We start from the raw sequence: 15,293 nt of genomic DNA, 5'->3' as shown, positions 1-15,293 counted from the left end.
TGCATGTTACTGTTCAAAATCCTCATCGCTACGGACAATCTCCAAGTGACAAACCTACATGCTGAAAGGTGCAAGTTACCCTAACCCTAGCCCTGTCACTGATGGTAGACAAGCTTGCAGCTCTTACCTTTTTTGTTTTGTCCAGGGCTCACCTCCCCATGTGCAAAACAGTTTTCTAGTGAAGCAATGTCCGAAAAGCAAAGATGTTTGAGGTTAAAAGAAATACTTACAAGCGAAAGCAATTTTCCCCCATACCAGAATAAAAGATGACAAAAACCGCACCTATCTCCAGCACTGACACAGCTCTGTGGAGATAGGTCTGGCTATGTAAGACTGCAGTCTTCAACAATATACAGCACCCTGTCTGTATATATATATATATATATATATATATATATATATATATATATATATATATATATATATATATATACATATATATATGTATATATATATATATATATAAATATACATATATATATATATATAATTTAATCTTATATGATAAAAATATAATTAATTGAAAGAAAATATATACTATAAAAAAACATAAAAACAATGAGGCATGACCTCATAAGCAGCACTCAACGTTTAGTAAAACAACTCTGTTGTGTATTAGTTATAAATATTCATTGGGATTTGATTGATGTTGGCATAAGCAAGCTACTTAACCAGAATAAATGTATATGTCCAAATCTGATTCTGATTCAAATGTTGTCAAATTCTGATTGGTAGCTGGAAATTTGTGACAACTGACTGCACAGAGAAAAACACAAATACTTAAATCTCTCTCAAAATAACCAAGGCTGTTCTAACAATTAGAACAAAATGTTGCATTCATGAAAGACTGAAAAATAGGGTCCACATTCTCCTGTGCTCCCATGGACATTTAATATCTCCTCCCTTACTTTGGGAGGGACTAAATGTTCATGGGATCATTATCTAGTGTGCAGACTTTATTTTTCTGTTTTTATTCCTGTGATTCTGTGCAGCACCTAGTGTTTAATGTGTACGCTTGTGTAACTTCATGAAAGACCCATCAATCATTGAAAGAAACTGGCTACACAAGTATGAAGTAAATATAAAGTGTAGTTTCAGCTGTCACCATTTCCCTGTTACAGTATTGAGCATCCACAAGCGTCCAGTGATGGGTCATGCAGACATCAGTTTCCCTATGAAGGGCTGGAGGGGCATGGTGGACTGGGCCCGCAACTCCGAAGACAGAGTTACCATCCCCAAGAACATTCTGTCTACTGGCAAGCCAGGTGAGAGCTGTGACACACCATACACACATCTGCACCCCAACCCAAACCCACTAAGATATAACATATGGATGCTGCGGTCACTGTTGCAGTTGCTGTACCCAGGGAGAGTGACAACAGGTGTGTGGGCATTAAATTCAAGTGATATTTGACAAAATAATAAGTCTTGGATGATTTTATGAATTTATTTATTCAGAGCAAAACATATTCTTAAAATACTGATTACATCAGGCTTGTCTACCTTCTGTTGGAGAAATGTGTATTTGCGTGTGTGTTTGGTTGGGAGTCGAGACATAAAAAGCTGAAATAGGTAACGGCAGTTGATTTATAAAACAGTGTTTACTGCCATTAATCTGCAAAGCATAGCACCCGCTCAGAGAAATGCATGCAGAGATGGTTGTATTTAATGTTGAAAATAAAACATGCAGGATAATAATAAAATCACCCGCTGTTCAGCAGCTGTACAACAAAATGGCAGTTTGTCTTCAATAAGGCCCAAGTATGTTTTATATAATGTTAATATAAAGCCCATTTGACTGAATAATTTGATGGCCTGAATTGTGAACAAGAGCATGCCCATATATAGCCCACTGAGCCATTGCTTACAGATAAAGACGATTATACAACTCAAGTTTTATAGCAGAAACAAACTGTGAATACAAAAAGGAGACTGTATGGCACAAAATCCACTCTATCCAAAACCGACAGCTTTTCACTCACTATTGACAGCTCCTCCGTTTCACCCTCCCCCCAGGTTAAGAGTCTGGGTGTCATCCTTGACAGTACACTATCCTTTCAATCCCATATCAATAACATTACCCGGTCTGCCTACTTCCACCTACGAAACATCAACCGCCTCCGCCCCTCCCTCACCCCCCACACTGCCGCCATCCTTGTCCACAGCCTTGTCACCTCCCGCCTGGACTACTGCAACTCTCTCCTCTTTGGCCTCCCTCACAAATCACTCCATAAACTTCAACTGGTCCAGAATTCAGCTGCCCGCATCATAACAAGAACCCCCTCTATCCACCACATCACCCCTGTCCTTCAGCAGCTCCACTGGCTCCCGGTTCATTTCCGTATCCAATACAAAGTCCTCCTGGTAACATTCAAGGCCATTCACAACCTCGCCCCCCCATATCTGTCAGACCTCCTCCATGTTCCCACTCCCTCCCGCTCCCTCAGATCCTCCTCCTCCATACACCTGTCTGTCCCCTCCGCCATGGGGAGCAGAGCATTCAGCCGCTCTGCCCCCCGCCTCTGGAACTCACTTCCACCCCAACTCAGAAACATTGATTCACTCCCTCACTTCAAATCACAACTCAAAACACACCTGTTTAAAACTGCCTATTCCCTCTGATGCCACTTGCCCTGTCCCATCCCTTCAATCTATTGTTATTGTTCTTATTTTGTGTGTTTTTATTGATATTGATGTTATTCTTGATGTTTTCTTTTATCTCATTTGTGTACGGTGTCCCTGAGTGTCCAGAAAGGCGCCTTCTAAATAAAATGTATTATTATTATTATTATTATTAATAAAATGTCAAATAATAGGATTTTTCTGCTCTGTTCCATTAATGTCATTGCAAATTACATATTGTTTTATCAGACAACCGATATGTCAAACATAATTACAATAGTCTCAGATGTATTACACATTAAACATGTTTTCAAACGCAACTATATGAATGATGTGTGTGTACACTCAGTGACTATTAGGTATACATACCTATACAGCCTAATGCAATCCAACGCATTGGAGGAGGTGGGAGTGGGGTGGGGGAAAACAGATTTGTCCCCCTCATTAACCCATATCATTTAGAACATATCATTTTAAATGATATGTTTCTATGTATTGTGTATTGAAAACACGTCTGATAATTGGAGACACAAAACAATGTGTCTTTAAGTTTTTAAGATTGGTTCCCCCCTTCATATGTCTCACAGTGGTTTGGTCCATCATCTATCAACATGCACCTCCACACGCATTAGTGCTCCGTATGAGTGTCTGTGGAGCAGTCGTGTGGTGGTGGTGTTGGCTGACCATAATGAGTATCTACTTTGCAAAAGTTAACTTGAAACAAAAGATGCTATTTTTCTCTTGTCACAAAGTCTCTGGTTGGGTTTAAGCAAAAAAAACAACAACAAAACATTTCATTTCCTATAAATACTTGACAATAAAAGTTAGTTGGATGGAAAGTAGCTAGTAAGCTAAATCTGGTACAAAGCATCTTCTCTCATCTCGAGACTAATGTTATTTTGTACATTGTCCCTGATACAAATAAACTTATTAAATTAAAAAAAATTAAATTAGTTATTTAAATGCTTTTTTTATGAAGCAGGAAAAACAGGACATTTTATCAGCAGTAATTTAACACGACTCCTGTAACAGCTAAGACTGAACACATGATGAAAGCGTAAAATACAGCAGATATCTGAAAGTACAGACAGGGACACTGGAGAGAAACTAAAATACAAAACGCAGAGATTCAGTTAGAAGCTACAAAAATATTGGTAACTGGACACACAGTGAGGTTTCCTGTACAGGCATGAGTTAAGTCTCACAACACAGGCTTGTTTAAGGGAGAGATGGGAGGGTTGTCATGGGTTGGCCGTGGTCCTGAGACACCCTGTTTGGAGGCGAGGTGGGCATGCTTTGGCCCCCCTTTGTCATTGAATATAATCTGGATCAGCGTCATACAGTATCAATATTGATTTTGGTGAGTGGGGAGGCATATTTGTGAATTTGTGTCATGAGTTGTAATTAAGAACAGCACCAGCTGAGTGAGACTCCTCCCTGCAGGCAGGTGCTAGGTACACAGTTTTCAGTAGCAGTGGGGTAATTTGTCAGTTGGGATGTTTTCGACCATTAAAGACAGCCCTGTACTGCTAGCATGCTAATGAGGCCGTCACTTCTAATCAGGAGTCAACAGGAGCCAATCAGGAGCAATTAGAGACAATTTCCTCCCCAGCTGAGGGATGTGTCTCCACAGTGGCAATGTCACACAAGCAGCCAGCCCTCTTTATGCATACAGCTTGGACGTGCTTTCTTGGATTAAAATGGCTCTCTGATGCCTTGTTTACAGTGATTGATCAGTCGCTTCTCACATCTCTAGAAAGGTTCTGAATTTTTTCTTGAAATAAAAAGAGGAAAAAATGGCACGGTCTGTAGAAAAAAAAAGAACAGACAGAAATGTGTTTGTTTAATGCTGCTAAAACTTAAATGAAACATTGCTAGGGGCTAGAGGAAGAATTTGATTTGCCTCCTCTTTGCAGTGTGCAAACATGTAACAGAAGAACAATCAGTATGAAACTATATAAGAGCCTATTATAAAATACAAAGAAGCCATTTCCTTCCTCATTAAACATTTGCTAAGCTGATTTGTTAAGCATTTTTTATCCATGATTGTTTACATCCATGTTTACTTGCTGGCAGTCGTCTTGTTCATCATCGCCACCTGTGGTTCAGTTAAAGAAAGTCAGACCATTGATAGATTGATTGATCACATGCATGTGTGTCCCTTTGCATGTGCCCAGTCACAGAAAAAAACAGCTCCATAAGGCTAATAGAGGTCTAAACCTCCACAGGGAACCCTGTATGTCCAGAATATGTCCAGAATTTTAGTTTAAAACATTCAAAAACTGAACAGACATTATCAACAGAATGTGAGGAAAACAATAATGTTGACATTTCCAAAGACATCAATGTACTGTGTTGCACAGATATGAAGCTAGCATGCTAACCAGCTATCCCCAGCCCATCCTGTCTGGTAATACCACTTTGTACCTCAAGAGGCAGCTAGCAAAGAGCAGCATTTTTTGGTTACTGTAGTGATATGCAGCCCCCTATGTTTTTGCGTCTGCCTTTGAATTCTGGCCGTGTTTTATAAATTACATCTTTAAGGTGGTTACAGTTAAACTGTGGGACACATGGTCCTAAATAAGCAGGATGCAGTAGTCAACCAAGGACACCAACAGACACCTTGCTTCTCCAGATGCTCTATTGAAGCACATGCTGTTTCCATGCAAGAACATAAAAAGAAATCAACAGAGCATTATTTTGCATGCATACATAATGATACAAGTCAAATGAATTTAGAAACAGTAATATTTTCCATATTTTTTGTGTTAACTTCATTTCACATTGTTGTTTTTACTCAAAGCCTCCATTTAAAGGCAAAATACAGAAAAAGTTCATGAGCATAATATTATCTGACAGAGTAGCAAGATGTTAGTTAAATCTGTATGATGTTTACTCCATTCTTGGCATGTGTGTTACTGTTAAGATGTAATGGAGTATATTAGGGAAGCACAAGTGCACATCGCTGTTAAAGGGTTTTCTAGTCCACTTCCTCCCACCAACTGGTTGAGAAGAGCCCCCATTATGACAAACCCTACTTAAAAACTCAGGTGTGTTGAAGCATAGTGTTGAGCCATTGAATGTGTTTTCGGGTGAATGTCATGAAATTCAGCATTGCCTGCTCATTACATTATTTGAAACTGTGAGTAAAGAAGCTTATGCATGACTACATGCAAGTGCATATTAACACTTCAACATATGCAATCAAATATTCAGTACATAGATCATGTGAACAAATGTTCATGGATAGATACTTGGCTATGAACAGTTTCAGTTCTCACACGCAGACATATGACTTATTGAATCACTGGTTAAAGTCCCTCCATGCTTGCTCTTGTTGGGCACAGACAATCTGGCTGAGCATATTGGATGGGGCAGCCAAAGAGTGAATGAGCAGGACACATAATACTTCATCCCCTCACACACACAAATACACACAGACGCCTTGCTCGGTTTCCCCCCTGATGCCCATGGGAGCTCAGCTGTTGCCTGGGAGCTACAGCCTCTGACTGCTGCCTGGCACAAAACGTTGTGCTCTCGGGCTGCCATGTAGTGTGCTGGAGCAGAAGAGTTGGATGTCTTCAGATGGCCCGGCAGATGGAGTTGTGTTTTTTTCGCCTTTGACACTGCAGCCGGAAAGAGAAGGCTTCTCCTCGCCCTGGGCCTGTCTGTGCCTTCATGTAGTCCAGCAGTCAAGTTTTGACAAATTTCTTCCTTTGCTGGAACTTTTCTGTTGTCCCTTAACTGCAGCAGGGGGAGCTCACCCGCAGAGAGCTGCAGAACATGTAGATATGCAGTTTAATGGGTGGATTTCTGACTGGGTCAATGGTGCATGTGCTCAGGCGCCGCTCATGTGACTGTGGCAGCCAGAGCATCGGATGACCTGAGGCTAAAATTATATTGACCCAAAGCTCTGACTCCGGTCTAAACTTTCAGTTTTTGCACTGTTTTTGAAGAAAAAATTAAGTTGAAAAGTTAAAAGTTAAATTCATTCACTATCTTTAAAAGGTATTTCAGCTTTTAGCTGAATGCAGTCCTTATAGGCTACACATAACTTCAGTTGGTGAAGTCAGCTGCCGTTCCATAGTGAAAGAAAGTTGATTGTTGAGTCTCATTCTGGGGCTGGTGGCTTGGTCTGAGGAATCAGACTGAGCCTGTTAATGAGACTCAACAATAAACTCTCTCCAAAATCACTTATTGCACCTTAATGTAGGGCAAAAAAGATGTATGTAATATCAAACTGTTCACTGAGTGGTCAGTTTATTGTGCTCACTACTCTCTATCCAGCACTTCCATCCAGAACAAGACATTTTCATTTTGTCTTCTCCTTCCATTTTTTTCCTGGTCTGGATTAGTACCCTGAAAAATGATAACTTTTGCACCAGGTTTTGGACAGACCATATGCCTTGTGTACCACAGTAAGCTACCATAAAAACCAATTAGCCAACTCATTGATGAATGTAATACAGCTCTAGTAATAAAATGTTACTATGTAAAAAACTCAACGGCATATTTAGCTAACATTAGTAGCATGCAAGCTATGTATCCTATAGGTTGTATGGATAACATAAGTGGTTCCTTTCTTTTAACGGAACATTTCTCAAAAACTGGCAATACACCTGGCAGGCCAACCTCCTCTTTGTTGCCATGCTTTATTGGTCCTGTGTTCATCTCAATAATGCTCTAGGTCTAAAGTTAAACTCCTTAATTCTGTCCTTGTCATGCAGTCATAATCTCTATATCAGAGGTCACAAATAGAGGTTGGAGTGTGGATAGGATGGCATCTGGGTCCGGACCTGTAATGTGTTAAAATAACCTGTTAAAATACTGAGAATTATACTATTTTGATGGAGCATTTGTATTTTGCCTGGAGCAGCTGTGTTGGCAGCCCCCGAAACTAAAAGATCAATTGCATGTGTTGTTAATCATCTCACATGACAAGTTAGCCAATCAAATCGACACATTCGGACAAGTGGGGCAACTCGAGTGAGTGAATACATACACACAACAACTGTTGGAGGAATACACGAGTCAGAAAAGAGATATTTCACATGGCATGCTCTAAAGAGAGAAAAGTAGACATCGAAAACAGAGCTTTTGATCAAGAGTGAACCCTTACATGTTCATTCTTCGCTTGGGCAGTTCAAAACTAGTCTCACCATGACTTGACCATGGCGGCTTTTGATAAGTGGCAAAGTGAAGCGCCACACGAAGCATGACTTTTAAGCAAACATACCCACTCAAATCTGAATTAAGGGCACAGAAAATAAAGGCAGCTATCTGCACTATCAACATTTAAAAATATATCGTCCCAGCTAAACATGTTTATGAAGATGGCCCTGACACCATTCAGCCCGGATAAAATCCTGGCAGATAAAACTTTTGCTCTATTCTCTGAGGGAAAGAAAAACTGTTCAGTTGTTAAGATGTGTTGAGATTGTATATTGCAAAGTTGGTTGAGACTGTTAAGATGTTAAATGGTGTTGAAAATTAACGAAAAGGGAACTATTTATCTATTATGGAATTTATTTTGAAATACATCTCTTACTTTACCTAAAACGAGAAAAGAACATTCATTTATTATCAGAGTACTTATTTATAATCTCTTCAGTTCAGTGTGAAAGTATTGCTGAAATATAGAATTGTACTTGATTTAATTCTACAGTCAGTTGTTGACTACATACAGAGGTTTATACAACTGCTAGGCTACTTCAACTTTCTGCACACAATCATAATACAAGTTAGACATTATGATGTTCCAGACCTTTGCTTGAGGAAATTTTCTCTAACTGGACCTCTTCTAATTTTAATTGAATACTCCTGCTCTATATTTACTTTTTGTTGTAAGTGGGGAAGTTTCCACAAAGGACTCCACTGTGTACCCTTGCAGGAGATGATACATGCAGGCACTGGACTTGATGCAGAAGACAACAATTGGTGTCAGTGTATTAAGATAATATTTGTTAGTCCTCTTCGGTCTTCATTATGAATCCTCTTGGACCACAGTATGTTTGTCTGTAATACAACAAAGTTGGTCACTCGCGGCTCAAGCTGTTTACTGCCCCTTGCTGTCGATGCATGTGTGATTTTAGCCTAGTATCATTGAAATTACATTCATATTGTATGATTCCACAAGTCAACATTTAAATCCATCACCATGTTCAGTGCCAATGCTGTATTGGCACAAGTATTGCGCTCTTTATATAGAGAGATAGAGGGAAAAGTCTGAATATGTTCCAAAACGAATATGAAAAGTGGAGTCTGCCTACACAGGTGTGTTCACCCATGTTTGTAAGCACATATGGTCCGCACTGACATATCTTCCACTCAGCCTATACATTTTGGGCTGCACATGACTGTCCTCTCTAACATGGGAAGATGACAAAATTGGCCACTTGGACAATTTTGACCACACAGCAAACTATAGCACACCAGATCTTCATAAAGGAGACCATAAGGGAGACTCATTCCCAGACCTCATGTTTTATTTGTCTAAACTTAACCATATATGAACCTTACTGTTTTACCATACCTTAACCATATTTTATTAACTAAAGCCATGATCTTTATCCAACCTTAACCATATATAGTTGTGACATACGGATAGCATACAGGACAACCATGCTATGGAGTAAATACCAAATAAGGAAAATGAAAACAATGAAGTATAAAGTAGGATAAAATAAATAAATACAAGAGTAATAAACAGATAAAATTACAGTAATATATATATATATATATATATATATATATATATATATATATATATATATATATATATATATATATTCCACTGTAAGTTAATGAAATTTTACATTAGTTAGTTCTGATGGAAGCATCTGTATTAAAGATTAAACTAAAGATGGCCAGTCCACCATTTGGTAGAGGATGCAGTGGTTGGTGCTGTAAGGACAACCAGTTATCAACAGTAGGACTGACTGGTAGACGGTATCCAGTGGTTTCAATGTAGAGGCAGCAGCTTTTCCGTATATAACATCGCCATAATCCAAAATAGATTTAACAATCGTTTTTGTTGAATATGGAAGCAATTCTCATTTCTGTACAGGGAACCAAGTGTTAGTCTCACTTTAGCAATCAGGGTGTAATGAGGCACTCTGATGCATATACCATTTGCAGAATGAATGTTAGGAGATTATAAGTAGACTTGTTGAACAACATCCATTTGTTTTTGTTTTACTGAATTTAGTACTAAGTTATGATAATGCAGCTGGAGTTGGAGTTAATCAAATGAAGATTGCAGACATTCAGTGGCTGATTGTGCCGACATTGCAATACAACATAAAATGGTGTCATCTGTACAAAGATGAAATTTACAGGATGAGGATGAGGAAATACTATCATTCATGTAAGTTGTGAACAATCTTGGACAAAACACCAAAGCTTGCGGAACACCTTTCATTATATTTAACACTAGAAGTGCCGGAATTCCATTATTACTAGCACTGCCAAGGGTGATCATTTCCAAACTCTGTAATCTCTCATGATAAATGCCCAATATTGAGAGTAATGCATTTATTGTGTTAGGACATCTTTTAAGAAGTCAATACAGATTACAAATTACAAATTACAATTACAAACACAAACTAATATCCCCCTCATAAACACCCTTGCACACACACATACACACCCAAACATCACATACTATGTATGTGCCATCACTACTAGTCATATTATTTTCTGTATGTTGTGTTATCTTTAACTTTGTAAAATGTTTACATTATTTGGTTGGAGGCTCCAAATAAGCCCATTGGGTTTTCTGCCTCTTCCTGAACTGTATATTGTTGTGTATATTTTTTAAATTGTGCAAAAAACAAAAAAGTTGGAAACATTGCTTTTGAAGAAGTCTGAGTCACTGTACTTGGTGTTAAAATTTGAGATATATAACACATAATTTCAGTTATGTGTGAAACGGAAAGTGTCGTCATTTTTAATTCAAGTCAAGTCACAACAAATTTGAAAACGGTCAAAATGACTATCATGGCCTAGTATTGAAATATCAGATACCTTGTTGTATCACCAGTAACCACCAAGTCAACCAGGACTGTATTTCTAACTCTTGAAAAGATTACAATCGAAGGCTCTTTATGTTGAGTAGTGTTTTTCCTATGCATGCACATGATACTGAAATGTAGTCATCAACCAACAAGTAAACACATTTTAGGGCAAGAGTCCGTATCCAATTTAGTTCTACGGTCCCATAAAGTAAAATTTTAAAATAGTAGTGGCTGTCAATAATGTTCAAAATAGTGGTAACCAGATAAACTTTAATATTATAGTATTCCTTGTAAGTTGGAAGCCCTCAACAAAGTTGTACCATAGTTTGACAGTTCTGTGTCAACTTTCCTTTAGGTTCATTAATTCTCCTCAACTAAAGTAAAATGTTCATTGTCCATCAAAGCATTGTTTTTGTCACTGTTGTTTTTTTTTTATTTTAGTTTTTTAGTTGTCCCTGAGTGAAAACAGTGTCAGGCTGTACTATTTGCCACTGTGGAGATTAGCTGTGTCAGTTGTGCCTGCGTGTGTGTGTGTGTGTGTGTGTGTGTGTGTGTGTGCAACTGTACAGCAGTGTAAGAGACAGCGTTTATAGCTGACTGGTCATGTAGGCCAGTTCCAGTGTAAAGAGCTCTTGGGGGCTGGAGGAGTGGAGGCAGCATGGCTGACCTGCATTCTCCTCTATAGCAGGCCACAGTACTAACAGAGACTGAACCATTCAGTGTCTCTGAACATTCATCCAAACACTCCTGTCTCAGTGTGTGCACCTCTCTTTCTTTCCCAACACAGATACAGACGAGTCCTCAACGTTTGTAACCGGCATCGTTTTGTACAGAAACCTGGGCAGCATTCTGACCCTGCAGAGGTAAGACTAGTGACTGCTTTACTACTGCAACTAAAAGATTAGAGGCATTGTTGATTGTTAACCAGGTTTCCCTCCGGCCATGATACTGCATAAATGTCAAGGTTCTCTCTGGTCATGAAACTCCACATCAGGGGTATTTAGAAAGATATTTTCAGATTAGGAAGGCAGGGATGTGATAAATGAGTTTACAGGATTGTAGCCAAAACTGTTATGGTTCAGGGTACCCATGCAAAAATATGTTACAGGATTGTAAGAGAATGGATTTAACTTTTTGTTCAAAGATATTTGTCAGTACAATAAAAGGTACCAGAAAAAACATCTTCACTTAAGCAGACCTTGAAGGTTTGAGAATAAGATAGTAAATGGACCTTGAATTGAGATTATTCTGTCGAACTGCTGACTTGATCATCTACAAAAAACCTTCCATACTCAATATATTTGTCTCAGATTATACACACTTGTGTTTTGTTTTTATTTATGGTTGGCAATGTTGATTAATCAGTCCATCACTTTGATCCACACAGAAATATCTCTAATATTAGATATAATGTTATTATATCTAATATTGGATGGCTCGCCATTAGATTTTGTACAGACATTCACCGTTCCAGAGGATAAAATACTGATTTTGATGATGCTTTGACTTTTCATCTGGCACTGCTATGAGGTTGACATTTATGCATAAGTAAGGATGTATGATATAAATTATAGGCCCAATAATGGGAAATGTATATTACAATGATTTATAATTATTAAAATTAAATTATAGCCAATAAATAGAGACAATACACCAAATTGCTTCCACTGACTTAACAAGTTCAGCATCTACACACTCTGAAACTACAAGCGAGTTTAGAGTATGAACATTTCAAGTTAGTTTGCCATCTGCCAATAAACACGAAGAAGAAGAAGAAGAAGAAGAAGAAGAAGAAGAAGAAGAAGAAGAAGAAGAAGAAGAAGTTTTTAGGTGTAAAAAGACCTACAGGTTGGGAATTTCTTTTTAAAATACAAAAATGTGAAGTCATCGGTTATGTCATCGGTATCGGTTGAAGAAATCCACATTATACATTAGTGAACCCCTGTCTTTGATGACCAAATACCTATTAAACATTCTCATCAACCTCTGCTGTACTTCTGTTTAGTGTAATTTACAATACTACATGGCTAGACTAAGATGAGCACGGTAAACATTATGCCTGTAAAACATTAGCATGTTAGTATTATTATTTTGAGTATGTTAATATGCTCACATTTAGCTCACAGCACCACTGTGCCTGATTTGTAGTTTTGCTATATATTCCAAGAATATCACTATTTGTGTCTTCAAGTTGACACAGGGTGTATTATATGTATAGAGATGCTTGAGAGACAGGTAGGGAGACAGATGAGAGTGATAGATGGACAAACAAATGTACAATCCTCCAAACTGGACAACAAAATATTTTATTGTAATTGCCTTCCAAAACAAACTGTACGAGTGATTCAGTGCCCCTATAAACAGGACAACATTGTTTGTCTGTGGCCTCCAAAACCATCGCTAATCACTGTAACAAATACAGTAATTGGTGTGAGGGAAAAATCATTGAGAGAACTAAACATTGACTATTTTCTTCTTTTTAAAAAAAATAAGAGTAGAGGAAACTTAACTCCTGTGTGAAAGGCCCACAATTTGTCAACCCATCCATCCACCCTGAACTCCTTAACACCAATTCTGCCTTTTCACATGACATACATCAGCAGTCCACACAGCCACTTAAATCAGCTACTGGATAACATAAAGTTAGCTATTGCACTTTTTAATTCGATTTTCTCCAGTCAAGAACAGTCCTTGAAACTTAACTGAAAGGCAACATTATCAAACCAGGATGCAGGAGGATTCTTAGAGAATACACTTACTCCATCTAATTCAGTGAGAAGACTGGTGATCTTGCTTATAAAAAACAAAACAAAAAAACATCCAGTTAGTTAATAGAAAGTGAAAATGTTTCAGTCACATACAGAAGATCACATACCAATTAACAACAATGATAATACAATATTGGAAAGTTTACAACATCCCTTATTAAACTAGCTACGTGTTGAAATGTAGTCGCTGACGCTGTGGAACAGTTGAACCATATTCCAGGTCCTACTACAAAAATGTGTTGGTTGTTACGGATCGTCATGGTAGAGTCAGGGCATTTTACATCAGTGCTGCAGTCAATGTACCCAGTTAAATGAAAACAAGGAACCGATGCAGAAACAGCAGCACATTAGCAGTGGGTGGCCTCATGTATGTCTTTTATCTCCATGAGTAAAGGGATTTCTTGGAGGAAGTTGCTGTTGCTGCCTGCATGATGATTAACATACATTTTAACACAGCAGTGTATGTATAGCTCTGCGTTATTCTATGTGTGTGTGTGTGAGGGCGTGTGCACGTTTATGTGAGTAACAGCCTTTTATCTATGGCTGTGGTTGCAGTGGTAAGAAGCTCTCCATTATGATAATGTGGTAAAAGCACATAATGAACTGGTAACATACGGGAAGAGGGAAATGAAGCAGACCTTCACTCTCTCCAGTCCTCCTACATGTTTGTTCTGGATCTTTGGATTGCTGCTGCTCTCTGTATTTCTCGGTTTCTCTTCACTCTTCTTTATTTCTTTTCATCCTTGTCTCCTCTCCTTTTCTGCATTTGATTCCCCCCTCGGGGAAAAGCAGATGAGTTTGAGGCAAGAGACTATATGACACAAACATTTAAGTTGACTGATTGTGTTTTGGAATGGTGAGAGGGTGATTGTGCGTAGAGGATACAGTGACAGTGTGAGGAACTGGAAAACGGAGCATGGGCTGCTGAACATGTTTGGTCAACTGGAAGCTTTCGGCGTCAGTACTTCCTGTAGCAATTCTTTTTTTTTCTGATTGTCTCATTCCACATGATTGATAGTATCTATGAAAACAGAAATTGCAATGCATACTAAACAGGCCGTGAGAATGTAAAATAGAATGCCCCCTAAAATTTCGAAGAAACGGTATTGAAAAACAATTTGGACTGCTTCAGATGCTAGAAAACACCCCTTAAACTCTTTAAGGTTTACTTTGTAGGTAGGATTATGTTTTTTTCTGAAACAGGGCACAAAGATTCTGGCGAGCTCATCAAAGACACGAGTCAGTAATCTGTTACATATTTTCGTTCATCAAACAATCAAAGCTCATGTCATTTTGATGCTTATCTATAAGCAGAATGGACATGAACTGTGGACCTACCATGGATGTCATTGTTTGCAATTCAAGTATTCTTTAACATGTTATTAAAAAACATTTAATATGTCATATATATGAATTTCAGTTGACTAGTTGAACGCTTTCAGACAAAGTGAACATTTCAGTCACATCGCATGGATTAGGGTGAAAGATTGTACATAAAGTTCATATATACAGTGTCAAAAGGACTGAGAACACCAGTGAAAATACTTGTATTTGCATTTGTTTCAAATATAATACTGTTTTGTTTTGTTTTTTGTTTTGTTTACAAATGCTATATCATCTTTACCGTTTGAGGTCAGGTGACTGTGGAGGAAAGTCTATGACAGTCAGGACTTGGGCTTCTTTGGTCTTCAAGTAGTTCTAATAAGGCTTTGAGGTGTGTTTGGAGTCATCATCCTGCTGTGGTATAAAGTCAAGTCAAATCATGGCAAGAAAGAAGGTTTCCCTTTTTGATACAACTGTATATTCATGGTCCCAAGTAGATGAATCCAATTGACTTTTCCTCTAACACCACCATGAGGTAGTTTTGACTCAAATGTCTTGCTGACTG

At 38.3% G+C, this 15,293-nt stretch overlaps 1 protein-coding gene across 1 annotated transcript in view; it reads left to right on the top strand.

Moving 5' to 3' along the window:
• The window catches only part of adgrb1a (adhesion G protein-coupled receptor B1a), a 156,641-nt gene that overhangs the window by 69,312 nt on the left and 72,036 nt on the right, over positions 1 to 15,293 (top strand). The window contains exons 13-14 of the mRNA XM_073485293.1: positions 1,122 to 1,265; positions 11,425 to 11,500. Of these exons, the coding sequence (XP_073341394.1) occupies positions 1,122 to 1,265; positions 11,425 to 11,500 (220 nt within the window). The remainder of the gene's footprint in view (positions 1 to 1,121; positions 1,266 to 11,424; positions 11,501 to 15,293) is intronic.

Source organism: Pagrus major, chromosome 17, assembly GCF_040436345.1.
Source record: "Pagrus major chromosome 17, Pma_NU_1.0".
In the NCBI taxonomy this organism is placed as follows: Eukaryota; Metazoa; Chordata; class Actinopteri; order Spariformes; family Sparidae; genus Pagrus; species Pagrus major.
The sequence above is the reverse complement of the archived record's forward strand: the minus strand, read 5'-3'. Positions and strand labels throughout refer to the sequence as shown.